Below are 18,531 nucleotides of genomic sequence, written 5' to 3'. Positions count from 1 at the left end.
TGTAGCATCGATCCGATGCTGAAACTGTCCCCCGCCGTCTCTTGAGTGAGAACAGAGATCAAACACTGTTGATTGCTCAGTTCTTCCCCTCTGCTCTGAGCAGAGAGCCTTGACTGCACTGGCTTCTCTTTACGCCCGAAATCCAAAACAAATGTCTCCTGCGCTTCCATGTATCCGAAAACAAGATGGAGTAGCTAGTAAGTGCCTGAAGTCCTCCAACATAATTTGTCTTGAGAAAGACCCTTATGATAAAATATATTGGGCAGGGTTCAGGTACGCAACGTCTGTTACATTTTGTTTTCGGTGAAAAACAGGACTTCAGATCTTTCTCAACAAAGAGGTCATTTATTTCTGACGAGCACTGGTGTGGACAACATTGCAATTTCATTTTCTGGGTGATGTTCACATTATGGTAGAGCTGCACAATTCTGGCTTAAATGGGAATCACAATTGTTTATATTAGAATAAAGAGCATGATTCTCACGGGCGTAACATCTTTCACATTATACAAAAAATTGGGCTAACTTTATGATTTAGTGTTTTTTTTATTAAAGTGTAGAGATTTTTTCCTTAAAAATGCATTTGAAAGACCGCTGCATAAATGCAGCGCGAGATAAAATATTCGAAATATAATATATAAAATGTTTGGGGGTTTCAAGTAATTTTCTAGCAAAGAATACCGAGTTAACTTGTAAGAAACAAGTGTCAAGAGAAAGGTTTAGTTTTGAAGAGGTTGAGCTGACCTCATTTACAGACCGAAGGTCATTCACAAACAAAATGTTACTTTGTTTATAGTTATTTTTTTGTCAGCTGTCGGAAGTGAGCAGAGAACGCTCTGCACTCGTTACATAGAATCAGGGGAAATGCCGTTTTAAGATAAGGGGGGGTAGAATTTTGAATCTTTAAAGCGGTGTTCCAGCCACGATTTTTTTTTTTTTTTAAAGTCAGCAGCTACAAACTCTGTAGCTGCTGACTTTTAATAAGGACACTTACCTGTCCTAGGCCCCGCAATGGTCGCCCCCCCCCAGAGGCCAATTCGTCGATCGTGGCATGTCCTGGCGCCACCATCCTCACTAAGGGAAACAGACAATGGAGCCTTGCTGCTTCACTGCCCATTTCCTACTGCGCATGCGTGAGCCGCGCAGCGTTTTCTGAATGGGCGGCTGTTCTCTGGGATACACACATACCGAGCAGAAAATGCAAAGAATGAGGAAGAAGACCTGCCACGGACTAGGAAAATCTGCCTAGCAGCCACAATTTCTGGTAAGTAAAAAAAATAAAAAAAATCTTCAATTTTTTATTTCTTTGGAGCATTTTATGTAATGTTTTTTAGGGTGGACCTCCGCTTTAATGACCAATCGTGCAGCTCTACATTATAGGGTTTTGTGAAGAAAAAAAAAAAAAAAGAGAGAGACAGAGTTTATTATATTTTTAAGGCCTTGGAAAAGACTTGTTGGGTCCACACACATTTATTTGTTACACGTTTATTTGTTGCATTACTGGCTGAGAGTTTTGAAACAAAATTATATGATGTTATATGATGTTAGAGCCCCTTCACACTGGGGCGGTTGGGGCATCGGCGGTAAAGCTACTTTTAGCTGCGCTTTACCCTCATTTTTGTGGCGCTATTCGGCTACTAGGGGGGCGCTTTTAACCCTCGCTAGCGGGAGCGTTGTGATCACGGCTCCTACAGTGCATCCTGCCAGCGCACAGCTCCAGTGTGAAAGCCTTAGGCTTTCACATTGGAGTGAAAGGAGCCGCTCTTTCAGGGCGCTTTGCAGGCGCTATTTTTAGCACCTGCAAATCGCCTCAGTGTAAAAGGGGTCTTTTAGGCACAATCAAAAATTTCAAAATAAGCACAAAGGATATAAAACTTACAGATGTGTCCTTTGTGCGAATTCTTCTTTTAGGAAAAATCCTACTCCAGCCTACCACCCCCTTCCCAGCAAGAGTTAATATATCTAAAGGGTTGTCAGCAGCCCTCATCGAGACATTTTGATTATGTCCATCTTTTCCTGCCAGATCCAAAGTTGTACTACAGCTACTATGAATGACAACACGATCTGTGAATGGAGGGGAGCCATCAATTATCTATCCGTCCGTCCCCTACTCACATATCATTCATGGAAGCTGTGGTACAGATTCTATGAATTGCAGAACTGGCATGCATAGTCGAGTGCTCTTGCCGAGAGCTCCTGACAGCTCTTTAGTTTATTTGCACCCCCCCCCCCCCACTTCCACAGAAGATTACTGTGGAGGGGTGGGCTAGGGGTAGGAAAGAGGAAGATTTCTTCTAAAAAACAAGACAAATAAGGGACACATGATAGCAACAAAGTTTTGTTCGCCTGTGCCGATTTTTTGGTTTTTTATTTTAGTGAAATTTAGGCGGTCATGATTATATCACTGTGTCAGTGATATTAGATTACTTATATTTTTTCACTAGTAAGGGCTCAGAAAAAGAAAAAATGGGACAATTTCCAAAAGGTGGCTCCAGTTTGCTGCAAATCTTTTTATGTAGGGGCCAGGTAACCTAAAACGCAAACAAAAAAATGGTACTTACAATACAATTAGGTTCTCAAAACATATGTCCGTCATCGTTTTGTCCACGATGACCATGTCTGTATCAAATATTTCATGGTCCAGTTTTAACATGCAAAAAACTGCATAGGATTGTGATTCTGCAGAGAAAGAAAAGAATCATAATTTAAATGCTCACAGGGATCTGCATGGCCACATGCATACAAGCTATAAGATGGGATTTAAATTAGGCATCATGCTGACAAACGGCAGGGAAACACTCTTTTAGGCCTAGGGATTATCCAGAGGCGCCACTGTTCGTTGTTACACCTATAACATATTCAAGTTAATTAAATTCCTTTGACAAACCCCAACCATCTTTGGTAGAGGATGAAAGAATTCTCGCAGTCATCACTACTTATTATATGGGGCAGAAACAAACTGTGCATGCAGCAAATTGGAGCAACTTCTGTGATTCAGATTTACTAAAAACAAAACTATTTCTATGGTTGATTAAAAAAAAAAATCTATTCATTACCCTAGTGCAATGGTCATCAACCCTGTCCTCAGGGCCCACTAACAGGCCAGGTTTGCAAGATAACTGAAATACATCACAGGTGATATAATTTGCTGCTCAGTGATTGCAGTATTCTAGTCTGCATATCCCCAAGGTAATACGTAAAATATGGCCTGTTAGTGGGCCCCGACGACAGGGTTGATGACCACTGCCCTTGTGCATTTCGGTTATTTCTAGCCTACTCATTTATTTGAACAATCTTGAAATTTTGTAAATTTACTGTGTGAAGAACCCCACATATTTGATTCCTTGAATTATGAATTATGTGGCTTGTATTTACTATGCAGGTAGAAAAGAAGATAGCGGCAGGATTAAGGAGGAACTGCAGTCTGATCACATAATTTGTAATAAAAACCATCTTTGCCATTCTGAAGCTTCCCTCCAACTAATATAATCTTTTTTTTTTTTATGGATTAATTGACTAAATTTCGATTAATTATAACGCACATACAGATCCAACTACTTTTAGCTGATCTCCTTGCAGGCCGATTCCCAGTGCAGCTACCAACCACTGGAAAAATGGATGGCAGGATACAAAACACACAAAAAGGCAGCGCTCGACGGGAATAACATTAAAACTTTTATAGTCTTCAAGTAGGTAACCAAATAAATATTGCACTGGAGATAAAATCGATGTAGCTACATAAACTGTAAAAATGGTGTGAGTAATACCAAACGGTACCAAAAGCAGTCATAAAAAAACATGTAGCCAAGTAAGATACTGGTATAAAAATGTGTACAACGATACCACTGCTGAATCCAGATGAGGAGAGGTTAACATCAGTCCGTCGGCATGTAGATGTCCCATGAAGGGAACTATCACAACTCCCAGTGGATGGCTGTAGAATCCCAGGTTGATAGAGGGAAGTGATAGAGGGAAGTGTAACAGCCCTTGCGTGTGGCAGATAGTAAGGTCCCGCCGGCATGCAGATATAAAGGCACAGCAAATGAGCCCTTCAGATGGACACGGCAAGCCCCGCCGGTGTCCGTGACGTTACTGATCTCCGACAGAACTCCTTGAAGGCCCAGAAGCCGGCGGAGAGTTAAGTAACAATCAAAAGAATTTTAATCGATCAAAACGATTTTGATCGATCAAAAAAATTAAAGTTTAATCGATTAAAAGTTATTTGCACAGCCCTAATATATATATATATATATATATATATATATATATATATATATATATATATATATATATATATATATATATATATATATATATATATATATATATATATATATATATATATATATTTATATATTTATTACACACACACACACAGTGATTGTGTACTTGCCAAATATGCTGCAGAAATCTTCAGAGTCTGGCTGAAAGCAAGCATTTTAACTGTGGGCATCTGAAGCTGCTGCCTGTTCACTTCATGAATTTACACAACCACACAGAGGCACACCTACAGCTCGCAGCTCTGATTGGCCCTCTTATGACTCATCCCTCCTCCCTTTCTGGCAAACTCTCACGAGAGTGAGAGTTGTGCATGAGGTCAAAAGCCTAGGCTTTTTACCAGACAAGAAACAGGAAGTGGGCTGTATAATGTACTGTATTTACTGGCAGACATTTTTTTACTATCCAAAGTTAAAACAAGAGCAAACGATTTAATAGATGGAAAGTTGAAAAAAATAACTGAAAGTCAGCTTTAAGCACAGAAGCGAGAAACATGTCTGCTGACCCTCTGTGGTTTGAGTGTCGGTGGCATTTTTCATTTTAATTTTTTTGCACAATAAAAAATTAGCCGTTTTTATTCTCTGGAAGGGTCGCTATCTTCTTTTCTACCTGCATATAGGGTTTGTGTACCCAGGTAGGCACCCAGGATTTTTTGGCAGCTGAAGATCTCACAGGAAAGCCTTTGGAGCGGTGCTCACCCATTTGCCTTTCCCTTGTATTTACTATGATCTGTGTGTCCTTTTTTTTCTGCAGACAGAACCAATCTGGCAGGAAAAAAAAAGCTTGAGGCTAGATAGAGAAGTTTTTCAGCAATATCCAATATCCATCTGAGTGGAAACTGTCTGCTCCGCGTGGGATCTCCCAGCTGATCCCCAATGAGTGGGCGAATGACAGGTCCTGTCCACTCCACTATGCAGATAAGGACAGAGCCCGCTCTCCTCTATGGGGGAGGGGGGTAAGATGGAGACGAACTGCATGTCCATTTCCATAAAATTAGTATCCGATCCAAAACACTGGATGGATGGCAAACATATCGACATACGCCTGTTTTTTGCACATTTTGACAGATTGGATGCCAGGCAAGTGTGGCCCAATTGGGTCCGCCTAAAAAACAGACAGGCGGTCCGATGGTGTGAAAGGGGCACAGTTTTGATTTCCACCAAATCCCGCCCCTCAACACGAGTTTGGTACTTATTGAATAAATAAAATAGCAAATACACCCCAATTCCTAAATAGCTGCATCCAAAGCACAGCGGTGTTGATAGTCATGCGTTCAAATATTTAGTTGATCTATATTTTTATCTATTTGTATATTAAAAGTGGTTGTCCACTTTAACCTACAGGTAAGCTGATAATTACAGGCGCTGCTTGCCAACAGAAAAATCACAGTACTGAGGCAGATGCAAGCCGGGAACTGACCAAGTACTGTATAGGGCATCCTTTCAAAGAGGCGCAGGAATAGTAAGAAGGGGCTTATAGCCCAGGCTCTTATGTTTGGGCCACACTTTACTGATCTGACTGTGCTTCACATGCTACTAGATGCTCTAAACTACCAATGGCCACTGTTGCCTTGAAAAACCTGTTACTGCCCTGCCAATCTTGTAGGCCATACCCACCTGGGGGGGGGGGGGGTGAGGAGCTGGTGTCCTTTCACTCATCCAGAAGTACCAACAAGTAAAAAGTGTGGGATGCCACTCAACCCAGCCCGGTGTGTGCGCAAGTGTAGGTAGTGGGCTCAGCCAGCACCGTTCCACTGGCCACATCAGAGGGCACCACCATGACTAAGCCCCTGTAAGCAGGATGAAACACATCAGTGGGCATGAGCGGTGCTGGATAAGGCCATTACCTACACTTGCACACAAAAGGTACAAATGATCGTTTGCACAAATGACCAACTACACAACTTGCACAAAATGTCATAAAATGAAGAATGCCCCTTTGATACCTAGAGCAGTGGTCCTCAACCTTTTTGGCACCGGGGACCAGCTGCGTGGAAGAAAATTGTGCTAAGGACCGGGGGGGTCACAATTTTTCGCGGGCAATGGCTGGTGTTACTGCTTCAATCATCCCGGCACCATGCTTGTTATGGTGTCAGGGTGATTGAAGCACATTTTTTCTATTATTACATTGTAGTAATAAATTAAATAGTTCAGCTCACCATAATGTAGAATCAGTGGGAGCCCTGACATGTCACTTGCCACTGTCACCTGCTACCATATGTGGATAGTCACTTGCCACATGACCTGCCATGCTTACTGCCACAAGATGAGGATTGCCACTTGCCACATTGCCTGTCACCAGATGTGGAATGCCACAAGATGTGGATTGTCGCCTGCCACCAGATGGGGAGTGTCACAAGATGTGGATTGCCACCTGCCACATTGCCTGTCACCAGATGTGGATTGCCACCTGCCACCAGATGTGGATTGCCACCTGCCACCAGATGTGGATTGCCACCTGCCACATTGCCTGTCACCAGATGTGGAATGCCACAAGATGTGGATTGTCACCTGCCACCAGATGGGGAATGTCACAAGATGTGGATTGCAACCTGCCACATTGCCTGTCACCAGATGTGGATTGCCACTTGCCACATTGCCTGTCACCAGATGTGGAATGCCACAAGATGTGGATTGTCGCCTGCCACCAGATGGGGAATGTCACAAGATGTGGATTGCCACCTGCCACATTGCCTGTCACCAGATGTGGATTGCCACCTGCCACATTGCCTGTCACCAGATGTGGATTGTCACTAGCCATGTTGCCTGTCACCAGATCAATAAAGCATAGCTTTATTGATCTGGTCTCCCTTCCCTTGTTCAGAGGCAATCTGCGCCGGCAAGTTTCACACAGCGAGGAGTTGCAGAAGAGCGGTGATGCGGGCAGTGTAAGATGATGTCATCTCTCTGCTCCCCGCCGAATCTCCGACACAGACAGGCACTGGCTTTGAGGGCGGAAGAGGGGTGATTCGGGGGGGCGGAGAGAGATATCATCTCTGCTTGCCCGCTCGCTTTTTCCCATCCACACAGCGCTCTCATGCTGGTGTTCTGCGGGTATTATGTGCCGGGGGACAATTCTCGGCAGGACACGGGCAGCCGAGCATCTCCCTTGCCGGCCGCCAGCACCCGCGGCCCGACTGCAGAAGCGCCACTGCCCGGTAGTGGGCCGGGGGTTGACGACCCCTGACCTAGAGGATTAAGTGTACAGTTCTAGACAGGGAGGTTGATTTACTAAAGGCAAAAATACTTTGCACTCCAAGTGCAATTGTTCTAGATCTGAGTGGAAGCTCTGAAATGGGAAAGCGATGCTGAATTCGATCATCCAATCATGTTTAATTTTCCTTGCATGTGATTGAGTATTCTTTGCAAAATGAAGACAAAACTGGTCATACTTACCACCTCTGTGCAAGGTTGGCCCCAATCCTCCTTTTCTGGAGTCCCCCAGCGGCACTCCCAGCTCCTCCCCACATTGAGTGCCCAGATGGAGAAGCATTTTCCCTGGGGGAACTTGTGCGGGCACGCATCTGTGTCCTGCTGCTGCGTCCATTGACACATACAGCGGGACTCGGGCCCACCCCCCGCTCAAGCGTCATTGGATTTGATTGACAGCAGTTCTGAAGAGGTCCAACCCGGAACTAGCAAGGTGTACCCAAGTGGTCAGTGTGTGTCCGTGAAAAGGAGACTAGAGCTCCACCTGTTAGCTGGATAGAACACAATATTGATATGCAAGGTTTCATACTTACCTGAAACTTACCTGAAAAAAAAAATTATCCCAACCATCATTTATCATATTTATTCTGTGTAATATAATCTCTATGCCTCTCATCTGGTAATGGATTTTGTGTCAACAGTCAGGCCTCGTACACACGACCAGCAAGAACCTTGCTGGGAGATATTTTTTTGCCGAGTGTACATTTTCGTCGAGGAAACTGTCGAGAACCTCGACGAGCCAAAAAGAGAGCAAGTTCTCTATTTCCACGACGGGAGTCTGATTTGGCTCGTCGAGTTTCTGGTCGGGCTGGTTTTCGACGAGAAACTCGAACGTCTGTATGCTAAAAAACCCGCGCTTGCTCAGATTAAAGTATGAGACGGGAGTAAAAGTAGCATTTGTAATGGAGATAACACATTTTTAAAGCTGTAACAGACTGAAAAGTGCAAATTGTCTCTTACCAAACTTTTACTTAACACGCAACCACATGAAATTAGCAAAAGCAGCCCCAAGAGTTTAGCCAGTGGAATCGAACTTCCCCTGCCGTTGTATGTCACCGCATTTGAGAACGAGGAGATTTTGGCTTGACTGTGTGTACGCAAAGCAAGCTTGTCGAGTTCCTCGACAAGCCTAACAAGGAACTCGACGAGGAAAACGATGTGTTTCGCCTGTCGAGTTTCTCGGTCGTGTGTACAAGGCCTCACTCTGCAAGGATACAGACTATATATGAACAGTCACAAAGAAGAAACTACAATCTATATATAAAATGCCAGAATGAAATGTAATAATGCACACGTTAAGTGTTTAGGGCACATTAAAATAATTTGCAGACAAACTTTACAACAACTGATTATGTGGCAATTGAAAATCAGCCTACCTTTTGTTTTAAATGTAAAAGTCAGTCAATTTGCATAGCAAAGCTGATGAAACTAGAACATTTTATGTTGCATTAAGCATTTCCTACCAACCATCCTATCTTCTACACATTTCATTGGGGAACATTATAGGAAAAAAGACAAGATTGCTTCACAATAATGTATTGCTTCATATGATGCTTTCCATCTAGGTCTATCACAATGCAAAAGGTCAGCTTTGTATTTTTTACATCAACTAGCTGAAGTATATCAAGAGAAGATCATCAAAAAGCATTGCTAGCCATTAATGGAAACATTTTCTTGGCAGTATTAAAAGATTATGTCTGCTGGCAGGGTATAAAAAGCTTGTTACAAGTAAAAGCAGCTTATACTGCAATGAAACACTATAAATTAAAAACTAAAAAAAATGGTTATTAAGCTGTTAAAATTTATAGATCTCTTGTTTATAAAACACATTTAAAGTTTGTTGCTAGACAACATTTAAAATATGCAACAAAATAATCAATTTTAATGACAGTATTTATAAAAAAAAAAAAAAAAAAAAAAAAAAAAAACAGTCCCATTAAAGTGCATCTACATTTTATTTGCTCATAGATAGTTCAGATTTTTTTGGAACAGTGAAAAGGTGATGCTACAGGGAGTGTCAGGAAGACCAGATGGCAGGACCCGATTTATATTTCCTGACTCATGTCACCCTGTTTCTACCCCAGTCAAAAGTAAAAATGTATTATACATGTAAACATGTTTGTGATTTTTAGCAACAAGAAATGCTAGTGACAAGAGTGAAAAAAAGAAGATTGAAAACACAGGATTTTTGCAATTACGACAAAACATGGCTTGACAAATTTCAATCTAGGAGCAAGCTAAAGTTAGTCAGTTTTTTGTTTAACTAACAAAGCTTTACTCTCAAAGACAAAACTCCTTCTCTTATGTAGCCCTGTGACACACTAGAGAATAAAATAAGTGGTAGTTCTAATTTTATGTCACACAATATTAAAATCGCAAAGGCAACATTTCAGTAAACAAACACATTAAAAACGCAATAAATTGCCCAACTTTTTTGTTAAATATAATAGCTGATGTTGCACCGAGTAAATGGATAAACAGGTCAAACCTTAACATTGCTTTTGCCTGTGAAATGGCAACACACTTTAGTACCCTGTATTTTCCATATTAATACTGCTCTCATTTCGGCATGCGTGGCGATGGCGTGGCGATATGCAACATGTGTATCGCAATCAATGTTTTCAGGCATAGGCGTCCCAAGGCGTGCATTTTTGTTTGTACATGCTTATATGTGGGGGTGGGGGGAGCCTCAATATATATTTTTTTTTGGGGGGGGGGGGTTATGTGCTTGGATGTAAATGCATTCCATCCAACAAGTAAACTACCTGTCGCCAGAACTACATGTGCATCCCTGCCCTTGGTGCCAACAGTGAATGGGCTGACAAATGCCCAATTTCTACAAATGCCCAATTTCCATTCACCTGGTGACCTGGTGAATGGGTTTTGTCAAGCCCTGCCTTAAAAAAAACTGTTTACTGGCATTCATTAACAGGAGATTCAGTTTTTTTGCACCAACTGTTATATACTACGTTCAGGAGGAATCAGGCACTGGCAATCGCTACTTCATTGCGATTTCAAAGCCACCTATCAGTGCGTTTTCATGTGCAGCTTGCCAACATCATGGAGCAGGGTAAACTGGTCCTGGTGCATCTGGAGAGCCTACAGGGTATGTGCCAGAAGTTTAATCAGATCAGAATATCACATGCAACCCATCAGAATGCCCTCCATCTCTATACTGTAGAACAAAATAGGAAAAGGCATAGATCAAGCTACAAGTTTGTTATATTGAATTTATGGCCAGGTGGTCCACATTCAACTCCCCCAACCCCTGAACCATTGCCAGGAGCTGACAGCTGTAGTAGTTTGCTGCAATTGGCCACACCTGAAATGTAAAATGATAGACAAGGCCGGAACATGGAGTTTTGTTCAGGCTGGAATCTTGTCTACCTCTCTTGCCAGAAGTAGATTTCAGGTTCCTCTCTGGTGGTTACTGCACATTCAACTGTTGCGATTTACGTCTTTATAAACAAAACCAAGTTTTGTAAAAAAAAAAAAAAAATAGTTTGACAAGCAAAAAACACTGTAAAAATCAATTGGCTTTAACGCCATTGCTGATATTATACCAACATCAACTATTAAGAAAAAAAGACAAGCCTTTTTCTTAATTTTTCTTTTTGGCCCTGCAGCTTAGTAGATGTCCCCTACTTATTCGTATGTGGAAGTGCAGTGTTCAAAGTGCAATTTAGTTTTAGTCATAGGCTTGTAACAAAAATACAATTTTTGTTTAATTAATCTGAATTGTTTTAGCCAACAAAAACATTTAAGTCAGAAAAATTAACATTGCTGGCAATAAAGTCCCCTGCACAAGACTAGTAGGACTTCTCCCCAGCCCTTCAGGCTGGCAACCATTAGGACCTTCCAAGGCAGCAGGAGAAAGGATTTCCTCAGCTTCAGAGTGCAATTCCTGAGCCACTAGGCCAGAGATAAAGATAATCTGGTCTTTTGTACCACGCAATTTGGTTTGGCTAGAGACCAAACAGATTTGTTCTATGACAAAAAAATGGTTGTTTTGTTTAGGGGATCTGGAATGGAACCCCTGGGGCTGTTGAGGCCAAGTTTGGGAGCAGAGAGTTAAAAAATGTTCTTTATATATTATATAGCATTGATGTGCTGAAAAAAAAAATGTCCTTATGGCCCAAAGAAGCTTAGAAAGTTTCCCTGAAGGAAGGAGGCTATTACAAAACTGGAGGATTCCAAGCAATTTGTTTTTTTTAAATCAAAAGACAACCATTAAAGCCGTCAGATCCAAGAAGGCAAGCATGCTCTTCTGGTTTATAAACAGTGAAAGGGTTAATAGTAAGACTTCTAAGCAATGACAACTGACTCAATAGACCTGCAAGAGCAGCATGAAGGTCTGCCAGTCTGTGCAGGTACAGACAGGGTGGACAGCATGAGGAGAGGGAAGAGTGGAAACGCCAGCTTGTAGCTTATGAAAACCAATTTTCCTACTGATGAACCCGAGATGCTTTCTGTCCAGGTGTTGGTAAGTTGGGGGTGGGGGGATGGCCTTCAATGACGAAGAGTACTTGTCTGAAAGTTTAGGAGATTTAGGGGCACAGTGTTTGCAGCTGAACTGGGGCCCTGGATTGAATCTTGTCCTACAGGTTGAAGCCTGGGAATAACAAAAAGGAATCCTTCTTGGCCCCAGAGGGGGAAATGTGTCTGAACATTTTTTGGTTTAGGCTTCTTTTGCTGTGGCAAATGAGTACTTTTACCCTCAGCTACATCCTTTTTGAGGATGTCCAAAGAGGCACTAAAGACAAGTTCAGCATCAAAAGGCATGCATGGCAAATGGTTGGTCTCAAGAACAGCAAAGAGTCCCCCCACAAATTCCTGAACAGAAATTGGATGGAAATTTTTGACTAATCTGACTAAGCAACCTACAAATATAGAATTAAGGATAGTAGCTGGATTGTTTGACCTCAGTTTTGTCCATTTCCCCCAAGGTTTGACACTGACATTTCAACTACTGCAGGTGGCATGAGATGCCCAGCATTGGAAGGTGGAGGAGTGCAAGGTCTAACATCCACCAGCTCCGTAATGTCATCATGGAGGAGTGCAAGTGGACCCCAGTGGCAAACTTTGAAGCTCTGGTGAACTCCATGCCCAAGAGGGTTAAGGCAGTGCTGGAAAATAAATGGTGGCCACACAATATATTGAAAATTTGGGCCCAATTTGGACATTATCACTTAGGGGTGTACTCACCTTTTGTTGTCAGCGGTTTAGACATTAATGGCTGTGTGTTGAGTTATTGAAGGGACAGCAAATTTACACTGTTATACAAACGGTACACTCACTACTTTACATTGTAGCAAAGTGTCATTCATTCAGCGTTATTTGTATAATGTGAAAGATGTTATGCCGCGATAATCGCAATATTTATTCTAAGCAAAAAATGTGCGATTCTCATTTTAGCCAGAATCATGCAGCTCCATCACAAATGTGTTCTATCGGGTTGAGGTCAGGACTCAGAACCAGTCAAGTTCCTCCACCCCAAAACTCACTCATCCATGTCTTTATGGACCTTGCGTTTTCTTTTTGACGACTTGCATCATGTGACCTGAAGGTGGTTTCCAGCAGCTTTTGGGAAGTATTCCATTGTCAATCAGTGCCGTTACCAGTGGAGTTCCTTTGGGCTCTTCCTCCAGCCCCTTATGTAATCTCCAGTTTCCGAGTGTCGCCTCCGGGACCCCAGCAGCTGCCAAAACTCCACCTTCTCCTGGTGTCACCTGGCTTTTTCATCCACCACCCACTGGGTCTGGGACCAGAAGTCATCCATCCATCCTTACCAAACACTGACGGGCGAGCAAACCAAAAACAACTGGAGCAACATACCACCCAAAACCACCACAAAGGGACGAAAAGGGAACCTTCAACTGCAGCCATGAAAAAAAAATTGTGGGCAAAACAAGTCTCCGAAGATGAAAAGACTTTGTAGAATGTTGCAGAAATGTGCACAGAGTAGCCAGGTAACCTCTGTGCAAACCTAAGACACAAATCTAGCATCGGAATGCCCAAGATAAACTAAGCACCCTTGTGGAGCGCTCCGCAACAGGGAGAGGGAAACCTGACCTACAATGGTGTACGCCTGAACAAGTGTGTGTCGAACCCAATAGAATATAGTAGCAAGAGAGGCAGCCATCCTCAGCAGGCCAATCTTTGAGCCAAAGAACAGCTAAAACACCACTACCAAGAGGAAAGCATCCAAGGGTACATCACAAATGTATGTCAGGCCACAGACCAATTGGACCGCCAGATTCACATACACTTGTTCAACGTTCGAACCTCACTACACAACCTTAGACCACTCGGGAACTGCCCGAGACACTGGACCTTGGCCAACAATAGCTGCAACGCCAACCTGGTGATAGTAAACAAGGTCAATCAATCCTGCTCTGCGGTTGTCAGGATCCTTAAAGTAGGGGGACTCTTTAAACTGTAGCATGGACATATCGCACAACCTCAAAATGGAAGGGGGGGGGGGGGTCCAAAAAAAAAAAATTGTAGGGCCATAAAAAAAATTATCCACTTTGATTTTTGTTTATTCAAAACGTAAAACTACATGAAAAAAACAAAAACAAAAGTCTGGACAAAATCATTTAAAACTTTATGTGTAAATCAGCCTTAATGCTCAGTACACCGATCTGCAGGGCAAGTAATTAAAGCCACTGCTTTCTTGTATTTAAGAACCATTTGATTTTCTTTAGCTCAGCATCAGATATAAAACTGTAGCTTTGATTATACATGTAATTGCCCCCCCCCCCCCCTTATTACAAATCCAATACATCCTCAGCTCATCAGTGGACCTCCCCATGTTCTCTTGGCAACTTCTACGGAAAATATAATAAAGACACAGCACTCGGCTATATAAAAATCCTGCCTGCTATTGATCATATTGTCATGAACAACTCTAAACATATTCATTAGTTTTGTTTGCTGCCACTGCAGTGCAGATCCATTAGAGTGATATGTATATCTACTTAAATGAGCATTTATAAATTAAACATATTTTCTTTGAGAGAAAAGAAAAAGAAAAATTGTGTACATTATATTTTTTCAGTAATGAGAATTGCTTTTACAATTTCAAACCATAAACTCTTCCAATAATAGAATAAAATGTATGCTCTTCATATACAGAAACAGAACACTAGTTGTAAAACCAAACGCAAACTATGAAAAGGATATTTAAAAAATAAAAATAAAAATGTGTGCCAAACCAATGGGCCTGTAAGAAACACTATATTACCAAAAGTATTGGGATGCCTGCCTTCATATGCACATGAACTTTAATGGCATCAAAGTCTTAGTCCTTAGGGTTCAATATTGAGTTGGCCCACCCCTTGCAGCTATATCAGCTCCTACTCTTCTGGGAAGGCTGTTCACAAGATTTAGAAGTGTGTCTATGGGAATGTTTGACCATTCTTCCAGAAGTGCATTTGTGAGGTCAGGCCCTAATGTTGGACGAGAAGGCCTGGCTCACAGTGTTCACTCAAATTTATCCCAAAAGGCGTTCTATTGGGTTGAGGTCGAAACTCTGTGCTTGCCAGTCAAGTTTCTCCACCCCAAACTCGCTCATCCGTGTCTTTATGGACCTGGTTTTAGTAATATAGTGTATTTGAAGATATGTCCACACACTCGATTGGAAACGTCATTTCTTTATTGAAGTATTAAAAGGTCAAGATAAAAAAAATGTTCCATTGCTAGCAGGTATACATGTGCGAAAACGGACATGTTTGTAGGTGGAAAATACACACACACACACACACACACACACAAAAGTGTAACAAAAGATCAAAAGTAAAACCACTGCTTTCCATAGCCACACTGGTTAAAAGGTTGTCTGCATGTTCTGTGCACACTGTAGTGCTCTGTCAACTAAAATAAATAAAAAAGCAGCAATACAAGAATGGTGCATGTACAATTTGGGTTTCCTCTCTCATTCCACTGATCGAGCACAGAACATGGTATGATTAGCAAAATTCAGTAAGGCTATGGTTTCACCTGCACCCTCGCCAAAGCAAGACATCCAAAACGTGCAATCATCTACATATAGATACAATAGCATTTGTGATAAGCTCCTAAAATTTGCAGAATATATTCAATATGATTGCCAATTGCAATTTAAAGTAGGTAATCATTTGTGACATTTTACCCTCAGAAAGTAAAAAGAAACCGGCATAAAATTCTAGATTTCTATTTTAATGCCCAGCTTCTCGGACTGTCCTAAATAAATGTGCTTCAGCATTCTCTGTATGTAAAGCAACTAGAATAGGTTTCAAATAAAACTGTTAAGCCAAATACAATGTGCGCTCGTTTTCATTAATTATACATTCAAGAGTTTTTCATGTGCCTGGCTTCATAGAAAGGCTGCTGCCATAAGTGCAGCTGAGCCTGGAGAAAGTATTAAGAAAATACTAATAAAATAAAACACAAACTTTCACATACTTTATTTCCACAGAATCTGAAATAATGTGAGCTGTGAATTAAAACTGAAAAAAAACAACACATTTCACACATGCGGTGGTTAATAAACATAACGCTGCAATATTGCTAAAGTCAGGTTGTCATCTTCGGACTGATTTGCAGTACATATAAATAAACGATGATTTAAAGGGTTTCGTGGAACATTGAAGTAGCTTCAGAGACTGTATAAAGAGCTCTTATGTAACCACTGGAGAAAAGCGCTAAGCCAGAATATAGTCATGCATGCAAATTTTGTGCTAATGCGCAAAGTGATGCACATCAAAAGAGTGACTTATACTGATCTTGTCTGATAAGCTGTCATCACCTAGCAACTTAGTAACTTATGCAAACAGAATTGTTTAAAGGGAACCTATAACTTTGAGATTCAGTTTATATCATAATAAAAATAGAATGGTTCAGGTTTGGTTTTAAAGAGGAACTGAACTCTGCAATCTGGAAAAGGTAGGCAGAAGGCAAAGCACACTAGTCACCAATATTGCCTTACAATGCCTAGTTTTTAATTGTGTCTCTAAATGGAGGAGGCAATCTTGCTAGAAGCAGGGGTTTGCTTCCTCAGGTCAGAGCACAGCAGTGAGCATTACAGTAGTGACATTACCAAATCTCAAGCAGTCAGATGATCTCATACTCTACATATAAAAAACATGAGGCTGTACACCTAGGCACACCTACATACCAGGAAGTGCATGGTTATTTTCCAGTAAGAATTTAAAGGGATTGTAAAAGATAAACTTTTCAAAAATAACAAACATGTCATACCTACAGTATTCTGCCCCTTGCAATGGTTTTGCACAGAGCAGCCCTGATCCTCCTCTTCCGCCCCCCCCACCTCTCCCGACTCCTCCCCTCTTTCAAATGCAGGCTTGATCATGAGCCAGGCTATGTGTGTCCACTGGAACAGACGGCATGACTCGGCACCTTCCCCCACTCTTTCCTGACAGCCAATTACTCACGCTGCTGCCTCCATTACCAGTGAGGAGAGAGCCGCTGTTCTTGGGCACAGCGCTGGATCGAGATCAGGCTCAGGTAATTATTTAGGGGGTGCTAGGGAGGAGCCGAATGCAGAAGGCTTTGTTTTTACCTTAAAGTGGATGTAAACCCACTCTCATCCTTTCTAAACTACTGAAATAGTGCTGATCTATAAGGATATACAGGCCTCCTGCATGTATCCTTGCCTGTCAAATGTCTCCCCTATGTCGGTTATGAGACCTGAAAAACTGCAGATTCTGTGGGTGGATCTGCTGTCTGGAGCTCTGTGGGTGGAGTTGTGATGTCAGTAGACTCCCCGCCTACCTCTACACTCCACTTACACTAAATTCTGCTATGATCACAAATATCCAGTCAAAATCCAGAAAAGTAACCACATGACTCCAGAAAAGGAGTGTAGGCGGGAATTAAAAATAATGCCTGTCTGAAGCTAGTGCATGAGATATGTAAATAAGCTGTCACTCGCAGCAGGGGGGCGGAACGGACTAAGGTTATACTCTGTAAGTCCGTTTTATTTCACTGAACAATAAAAGAGGATTGCTCATAGCTGGATTAACTGTGTGGCAGGACAGGGCACAGACGATAATAAATCTTATACTGTACATTGTGACATTAAAAAAATAATAATTTGGGTTTACAGAGAATGCATTATGGTAAAAAAAAAGAAAAACTTTTGCCTGTCAATGGTTTTAAGACAAAGCTGCATTTTACGTGTACTTCTCAGGCAATTTCTAAATGCCCCCTATAACATAGCAGAAAAAAACAAAAATGGTAGCACTAGCCTGGGTGCTGATTGAGAATGAGAACAATGTCTGGGAGATCAAAATGAAAAAAATTAATAAAATTCATAGTCCAAGAGCAATAAAAAAAACTTGTCTCAAAGGAGGAGGATGTCTGAAAAGAAGGGTGGTGCTGCAAGATAAGATCAACTGACCACCAGATTGACAATACCTCACAATCCTGCCATCAAAGTCCTTGCTTATGCCCTTTTTGTAAAGGGATGAAAACATGTCCCACAATTGCGTTCCTGCATTGTAACCCTACCACATGAACCCCTAGTGTAGACTACAGGAAGCCGTGCAGACACACACTACACACAGTTGTCACTTTAATGTAACCATCCCAAAAGGTAACACATGTAGCATAGAGACAGGAGGTGTCCGACAGAGGCTGGATATCAGCAGCAATGGGATTGGGAAGAATCAAGGCAATCATCTGATACAGTGCTTTCTTAGGACTAATTGATGATCTGTTACTTTAGGTCAGTGATCTCCAAACTGCAGCTCTTTGCTTGCCTTTATTCTGGCCTTGGGGAACTGGAACACCAACTGGAGGCACTATTCCTCCTTTTGATACCAATAATGGGGCACAATTCCTGCCACTGAAACCAATGATGGGAAACTTTTTTCCACCGACAATAACGAGACACTATTCTTCCCACTATGTGGTATGCACATTGTAGGTCTGTGACAACAAACATTTAACACCAAGACCAAAAATTGTACATATTGCAGCTCACCAGTCCTCAGATGTGGTGGCTGCATTAATTTTCCTTTCAGGCTCCCCCCCCCCTTTTA

The 18,531-nt window shown here is 41.8% G+C and overlaps 1 protein-coding gene across 1 annotated transcript in view; it reads right to left on the bottom strand.

Annotated features, from left to right (window-relative positions):
* RTKN2 (rhotekin 2) overlaps positions 1 to 18,531 on the bottom strand; it is a 118,924-nt gene that overhangs the window by 42,303 nt on the left and 58,090 nt on the right. Inside the window, exon 5 of the mRNA XM_040361995.1 lies at positions 2,561 to 2,678. Within this exon, the coding sequence (XP_040217929.1) occupies positions 2,561 to 2,678 (118 nt within the window). The remainder of the gene's footprint in view (positions 1 to 2,560; positions 2,679 to 18,531) is intronic.

The sequence above is a fragment of the Rana temporaria genome, chromosome 8 (genome assembly GCF_905171775.1).
Source record: "Rana temporaria chromosome 8, aRanTem1.1, whole genome shotgun sequence".
NCBI classification, from domain to species: Eukaryota; Metazoa; Chordata; class Amphibia; order Anura; family Ranidae; genus Rana; species Rana temporaria.
Note: the sequence above shows the minus strand (reverse complement) of the source record. Positions and strands in the feature narration are given on the sequence as shown.